At 42.9% G+C, this 8,002-nt stretch overlaps 1 protein-coding gene across 1 annotated transcript; it reads left to right on the top strand.

Moving 5' to 3' along the window:
* Nucleotides 1–686: 686 nt before the first annotated feature.
* On the top strand, nt 687–7,748 carry lrrc4.2 (leucine rich repeat containing 4.2). Its single transcript, XM_067420151.1, has 2 exons — nt 687–2,036; nt 2,154–7,748. Exon 2 carries the CDS (start codon nt 2,275–2,277, stop codon nt 4,213–4,215), a length of 1,941 nt encoding a protein of 646 aa, XP_067276252.1. The 5' UTR covers nt 687–2,036; nt 2,154–2,274; the 3' UTR covers nt 4,216–7,748.
* Nucleotides 7,749–8,002: the final 254 nt, after the last annotated feature.

Here is an 8,002-nt window from a genome sequence, read left to right as displayed (position 1 = left end):
CTTCCCTTCCCTTCCCCTCCCCTCTTCTCTTTTTGTGCATCTTTCTCACTAGTCTGTGCTTTTGTGGCATCCCTTAAGACTGACCAATGCAAGCACAGTCAGCAAACACACAAAGATGTTGTCACAGCAGTGATCCTTGGGAGCCTTCTATAGTCTTCATTTGCTTGTTTGTTTCCATCTGGAGTACTCAAATTAAAGCATGGAAATTCATTTTTAATGCAAATGCACTTTACATAGCGGTATTACCAAGAAGCGTATCTCCTATTCCATAGTTCTCATATTTAAAATAAAATTTAAAATTATGCCATTGAAAGACTATATAAATATACACTACTACAGAAAGGTTTTCAGGGAGAAAGAATAAAGTCAGACTAAGAGAAATGGAGCATAAAAAAGCAAAATCGATTAACAACGAAAATGCGAGGAAAGAGTGTGTACAGTGGAAAGTCTTGGAAAGTGTATGTGCGCAAGTCAGCATGAGAGAGAAGTTTGGACAGAGATGAAGAAGAAATAAAATAATGAGAGGAGAAAGAAAGAAGGTAAGTGGAAAAATATTCTAAGAATGAGAAGCAAAACAGTGAGAAGTGAATCAGGAAGACTTGGAGAGTGTATCGGTGTGTGCGTCTGAGAGAGAGAAAGAGAGGCTGTACACTCAGCGAGGAGGGGGAGAATGTGTTAATACACAAGAACACTGCATCAAACCAATGCACTGCTCTGAGCGGGATGCGTCAGCAGTACATTCACGTTTCCACTGAAGGACAAAAGGAGGAGAAAGACTCTGCCGCCTGCAACCTAGTCACATAGAGAGAAATACAGAGAGGAGGGTGAGCGCTGGAGGTGAGGACCACTGCTCTCGCCACAGTCGCCGCTGACAGTCTTCTCTGCCGCGTGTGTGCGCGCGAGCTTGTTTGCGCGTCTCTCTCTCTCTCTCCCTCGCGTGCTTTTCTTCTGCCCACCTCCCACTGCAGAGCCTCTGCCAACCCGCAGCCTCACAGCCAGTGCAGGCGAACTGCCACAACTTACTACCTCAAGACAAGGGAAAATAAAGGAATACCGCAGGATCCACAACGGGGGGAGGGAGGGCAAACTACGGAATCCTCTGCAAGGTATCTCTCTGAAATTAGCCACACGTCACACGGCGGCATCAATCCTTTTTTTTTTCCTGATTCTGAAAAGAGTGAGAAAGGAAGAAGGAGAGAGAGGAAGCCAGACAGAGAAAGAGTGAGAGAGAGCACGAAGAGCAAACGATCGGCATATAGGGATAGAGCTTCACCGCTGCTGCGCTGCTGTTGCTGCTGCTCCCCCGTCCTCCTCCCCCCCTCCCCCCTTCTGCTCCCGCAACACCACCCCCAAACCCCCCTCCGGAGAAATTGATGGATTATTGCTAACTGTGCACGCGGCAGTCCGCAGCTGCTACAGCGACAGACAGGAGAGCGGAGTGAGTTAAAAAAGCAAGACGGAATGACCGCAGTGTGCGTCTCTTAGCCTTTTTGGATTCATCAGCGCACGGCTAATCAGCTGAACAAGTGTTGTGGGGGGTGGACGATGGCAAACTAACAAAAAAAAAAGAAGAAAAAAAAGCGGCTTAGTCTACTACGAGGGGAAAGACTAATCTGAGAGGACTTTTGGATTTTTCCCACTTATCTTTTCTTTTTTTTTCTTTTTATATTTTTCTTTGGTTTAATGTGCATGTACTTTGGAAATGGAGTCTTGTGAAAATTGTTCAGTGGTATTCAGCGTCGCCTTCCAAGGACAATCAATGGGGGAGATGAGAGGAGATCTTTTCCAAGCTGACTGGATGCGTGCACCTGCTTAGCTGACTGGGCCTTACCCCTTGAACCAGTTTCACTAAATGCCGCTTCTCTCTGGAATTAATAGGGGCCATTTTGTCAAATCAGTTCATGCTCCACTTTACTTTTATGAGAGAAATAGCTGAAAATGTTGTGCAGTGATCTTAGTGGGAAACATGAGTGAATGGTGTTGGGGTTTTGCTTCAAAATAAAGGATTATACTAAGGACAACTCCGAGCTAATGAGGTATGTGCCTTCTATTTCAACATATTTATTCTGTAGGTCAGCTTTTTTTCCCCTTTCTCCACTCATCTTTTTCTTCCTGCATCTCTCCCTCTCTTTCCCTCTCTGTGTTTAACGCAGCACCATCCTGCACTGTCGATGGCAAACAGATGCAGAGTCTTGCTCAAACCAGGGTAGGGCTACTGTTCTCCGTTCCCCAGCCGAATCCCCACGCGATGTTGAATTATGAACGCGCCACATCATGAGTCTCTTGTGGCAGGTAACTGTGCACCGTGCCTGGAACGCAGCCCTGCTCTGTGCAGTCTACCTCATGGTACGATCGTGGAGTGTGTGCGCCACCCCCTCCGGACCACTGACCTGCCCTGCTGTTTGCTCCTGTGGTAACCAGTTCGTTAAGGTGGTGTGCACCAGGCGCGGCCTGGTTCGAGTGCCCCCTGGCATCCCTGCCACCACACGACATTTAAACCTGATGGAGAACAGCATAGAGACAATTGAAGCTGGCACTTTTCAACACCTTCGTCACCTGGAGGTACTGCAACTGGGCAGGAACTCTATTCGGCAGATCGAGGTGGGGGCCTTCAGTGGCCTCAACAGCCTCAACACACTGGAGCTGTTCGACAACCGATTGACGGTAATCCCAAGTGGCGCTTTTGAGTACTTGTCTAAACTGCGGGAATTATGGCTCAGGAACAACCCTATCGAAAGCATACCTTCCTACGCATTTAACCGTGTTCCCTCTTTAATGCGTCTGGATCTTGGAGAGTTAAAAAAGCTGGAGTATATTTCTGAGGGTGCTTTTGAGGGATTATACAATTTGAAATACTTAAACCTTGGAATGTGTAACCTGCGGGAGATGCCAGTCCTGACCCCTTTGGTTGGGCTGGAGGAGCTAGAAATGTCTGAGAACTACTTTCCAGAGATAAAACCTGGATCCTTCAGGGGTTTGAAATCCCTGAAAAAACTGTGGATTATGAACTCTCGGATCACCACTATAGAAAGAAATGCATTTGATGATGTCACAGCCTTGGTTGAGCTCAACCTGGCCCATAATAACCTTAGCTCTTTGCCCCATGACCTTTTTGCGCCCTTGAGTTACCTGGTGGAGCTCCATTTGCACCACAACCCTTGGCGGTGTGACTGTGATGTAGTGTGGTTGGCTTGGTGGCTGAGGGAGTACATTCCCACTAATTCCACCTGCTGTGGCCGCTGCCACACCCCTGCTTACCTACGTGGACGCTACCTGGTGGAGGTGGACCAGAGCACTTTCCAGTGCTCAGCACCTTTCATACTGGATGCCCCAAGGGATCTTAACATCTCTGCTGAACGTGTCGCTGAGCTCAAATGCCGCACAGCCCCTATGTCATCAGTTAGATGGCTCCTGCCTAATGGAACAGTTTTGACCCATGGCTCTAATCACCCTCGGATATCAGTGCTCAATGACGGGACACTAAACTTCTCCAATGTACTTTCAGCAGATACAGGTGTGTACACCTGCATGGTGACCAACATGGCTGGCAACTCCAATGCTTCGGCCTACCTGAATGTGACTGCGGCTGAGCTCAACACTTCTAACCTGAGTTACTTCACTACAGTGACAGTGGAAGAAGTTGAGCCCACCTCACAGGAAGTGATAAAGCCAAAGACGGTAACCGCCTCCCCTTCCGTCTTTCAGCCAGTTTTTATCTCTACACCGACCGTTTTACTTCAAACACCTCGGCAGGTCTCTGTGCCGACTGTGCGTGGAACGACACGCCCACCTGCAAGTCTTGACGAGGTCATGAAGACAACTAAGATCATCATAGGCTGCTTTGTGGCAGTCACCTTGCTTGCTGCCGTTATGCTCATTGCTTTCTACAAGCTGCGTAAACGGCACCAGCAAAGAAGCACGGTGGCAGCTGCTAGGACTATAGAGGTCATTCCGGAGGGGGAGAATGTTCCTACCACCCATGCAGGGACAAGTATACCAGGTGAAAGTGGAATGATGTTGCCTAGCCTGAGAGATCACAACAGCACCTACAAACACAGCTACAGCTCCTACAGACCAGCACACTCTGCTCCGTGGGCAGAGAACAACATAGGGAACTCCCTGCACCGTCCCCGCCCCATGACCATCAGCACCATCCCCGAATCCTTCCTGATCAAAACTCACACAAAGGAGAAGGTACAGGAAACACAGATATAACATTCCTACAGCCTTCTCCTGCTCTGTCTTTTATTCTGTTCATCATGAAAACATGCAATAGAATGCACAACAGAAAAGACAGCAATTACTTTTGTACCCAGTGCAAAAATGAGACTGTTTTTCTTGTACATGCTTATACATAAATATATTAATATAAATATATAAATTAATCCACTATGGGATGATACAAGAAACAGATTATATAAAAGTGAAAATGAATTAAACTATTTTCTAACTTGTAACTCTTATTTAAGATGGAACAATGTGATGATGCTGATACGATGTTGCAAACGGAGTCAGATTTGTTTGAAAAGAGGCAACCTGTGATTTTTAGACCATGCTGTATATGATGCAGTAAAGTCCCATTTATACAGAGAACTTTCTAAGTAACTGTCCACTGATTGATCTTTAAAGGCTTATCTTCTAAAAGCACCAAGAATTTGTATTGTGCCAAATGTTATTCTTGCAATAAATGAGACTGGCTTAAGAGATAGAAAACGAAACATTGCAAAACACAGGATGGACACCAAGAGAGAATGCAGCAGCTGGATTTACAGAGTCCTCTGTTCTGCTGCTCCCAGCCAAATGTTTTTTTTCTTCTTTTTAATCCTTTTTTTTTTTTTTTTTAGGCTGCGCCATAGTTTTGCACCAAGCATTTAACTACATTTCAACAGACATCCTGCTTGCTTTTTGAGTTTAACCTTCTAACTATTACTCTGATGTTCCTCTTGGTTTTTTGACAAATCGGATTGACTGTTCTTTGGTTTTTCCATCCAGTTTCAAGAGTTGGATTTTGATTGCTTTTCCTGTTTCTTTCAGATCCTGTACTGCATTAATTCTGATTTGAATGGCTTTTAGGGCTAATTTAGTAAATGCATTACAACAGTTGCCTCAGATTAGTAGCGCAAGGGCTCAACTGGATGTTAGTTTGCGAGACTTACGAGACAGTTGCAGTGACTGGATGGTTTGCTGCAGGTACACATTAACATGGTTTCAGATTTTCTTGATAGAGAAAGGGATTCAAATGAATGTGTGAATTATGGACTTTCCTTTATGGAGATCGCTCCAAAAGCAATTTTCTTTTGTCCTTATTTTGAGCAACACTATTTTTATGAGGAGTCTACAGAGGTTACAACAATAAAAAAGAAAACATTTGGTTTGTATTTCTCTAAACTAAACTCCTTCCTCTTGTCTTTTTTCAAATTAATTATGCAATCAGGATAACCATATAAGAGGTTATAGAAAGCACCAAATACTACACTTCTCTTTCATTTCTGAAAATTGATTTCACTGATACAGTGAATTAGATTTACACTGTAATGAACTGTCATGTGGTCAAATAACTGGCTACAGGAATGTGGGGATGTCTTAACCTCGAGTAGATATGTGATGGATATGGTGCAGGTAGGGACCCACTTTATATTATGTAACCTTAACTACTATGTATGTACATCAAAAAACAAGTACAATGTACTTATTGTGTTCTTTTTGTATTGCACACACTTTTGCTGGTATTGAGGTGTAATACGGGGAAGTTAGGGACAGGTGTGGTGGTACGGTTAAGTTTAAAGGTAGGTTTAGGTGAAAGGGAAGTGTCAACAGTGTAATTACAAATGTAACTACAGAAATTAATTACAGATGCAATTACATGCAGGCAATTTTGTTTAATGTAAGTACAATGTAAAACATGTATGTACACAATTAGTGCACTGTATAAAATTATTCATTTAAATGTTATTACATAGTTCAGGCCACCTAATATTAAGTGGGTCCGCACGTAGACACACATAGTTGCACACACAAACTTATAAGCCTATTTTCCTGTGATGAAGTGCTTAATGATTGAATGATATTTGAAACATGATCTCTACTCATTCATAATGAAGTTATGGTTTGCCTCGTTCAAAGCTCAGGAAGCAGTGTGCTTCAGCTGAAGCATATGTTAAGAGGGTTGAGTGCAGCATTTAATACAATCCTTTATTGATCTGCTTAACCTGCGACATCTGCCAAATTAGAGGCTGAGAGAGAGAGATTTGGAAGAGACACATTTAAGGGTTATGATTTAGGTTGTTTTCGGATGAAACGTTCAACCTGACTAAGGACTTACAATAGAAAATGTTCCTTCAGTAGCATTATTCTGGCGAAGTTTGAGAGTTTGCATTGAAATGTTAAAGAGATAATATTTTGCCACAACATTCGTCATTCACTCAGCATGTATCTAATATTGCAACAAAAGATTAAGCTATTTTCTCTTGGTGTCATGGAAATTAGGAGTTTTTTTAGGCTCCAGTGGATACAAATGTGCCATTATGCTGTACATTTTTAGCATGGGGGACAGTGCAGGGGCTTTAATCAGGGGCAAGGGCCCCCAAAGATCTGTGGCTGCCGAAACCCTGCCTTTACCCCCCTCACACACAGCAATTTACTGCCCTCGGAGAACAGAGCCAGGCCAGAGCACACCCACAACCAAAGCGCTGCAATGATACATACACAAAAACACCCTTAGACCATTACATGTCCTTATGTTTTTACATTATTCAGAAGAGAGAGGCTTTATAGCACACTGCGGTGTTGTATCTGTGGATGATGAGGCTTGTAAATTTAATCTTTAATGCCTGTAGGACTCGTTCTGAGTAGGTTGATGTGACATGGCTTTTATGGCTTGGTTATATGGCCAAAATGGCAGATCTCTTTTTCATGGTAATGCCAGGACCAAGTTCAGTTGAATTCCATTTCAAAAGGCAAAAGAGCCTTTTAAAAGCTGATGTTTTATTTCTATTATATTCTGGACTTTTTTTTTATTCTTATTTGTTTTACTTAGTTGCTGCTATACTGGAGTTTCCTTTCATTTCAAAATTATTCACACTAAAGCAAAACCTCAATTTCTGAATTCAGGTCTGACTTTGGTAGCCTTCATAATAATGCCATATCTGATCTTTAATGGGAATAGCATGTGCATCCGAGCAACAACAGCCTTTCACCATTAGCCTTATCACTTTCTTCCCTTTCCCCCATCTTTTTTATTACGCTAATTGACATTATTGACTTCCCGCGTCAACACTAGCACAGTGTGAGACCCACTATGGAGGAAGGCTCATTTTTGATGGATTCTCCATGGGAGACTTATCAGTCGCACAATTATCCTGACAGATTTGAGGATCGCATTTTCCCCTCACCCGCCTCCTTCTGCTGACTGATACGTTAGCTTTCTGTAGACTGATAGATAGAGATGAGGAGGGAGACAGACCTTAGAGAAGAGAGCTCACCAGATGCTTATCAGTTAATGAAGTGTCTGTGTTGGGCTGGTCTTTTCTTTCAATGGATCTGGGCTCTGACGGTCATCTTGGCCATGGGCGGGTGGCATGCTGGTTTGCGTTATTACAGTGGTGAGGCCTCTACTAGGTTAAAAAGATTAGCTCATGATTTGGCGGTAGAAAAACAAGAGGAATTTGCCGCAGTTCTTTGCTCCAACTTCAGTTTTAATCAATTGTAAAGTACAATTTCATTAGACAGGTGGGGCAACAAAGAGTAAAAATACTATTTTACTCTCATTTGCATCATACGTTTTTTTCATATTATTTTTACTACTATAGCATAAAGCAGTATTGCAATATATTATACATAATATGTATTACTTTGAGTGAGTCTCACTATAAATTCTATTAAACGGTTTATTTTAAAAGTTATTCGGTTTTAGCACTGCAACAACAACATGCAATACTTTTTTTTAAGTGGACAAAAATTAAGGTAACACTTTACGAAAGGTTCAATTTGTTAACATTAGTTA

The sequence above is a fragment of the Pseudorasbora parva genome, chromosome 16 (genome assembly GCF_024679245.1).
Source record: "Pseudorasbora parva isolate DD20220531a chromosome 16, ASM2467924v1, whole genome shotgun sequence".
Taxonomy (NCBI): Eukaryota; Metazoa; Chordata; class Actinopteri; order Cypriniformes; family Gobionidae; genus Pseudorasbora; species Pseudorasbora parva.
This window is presented reverse-complemented; position numbering and strand designations above follow the sequence as displayed.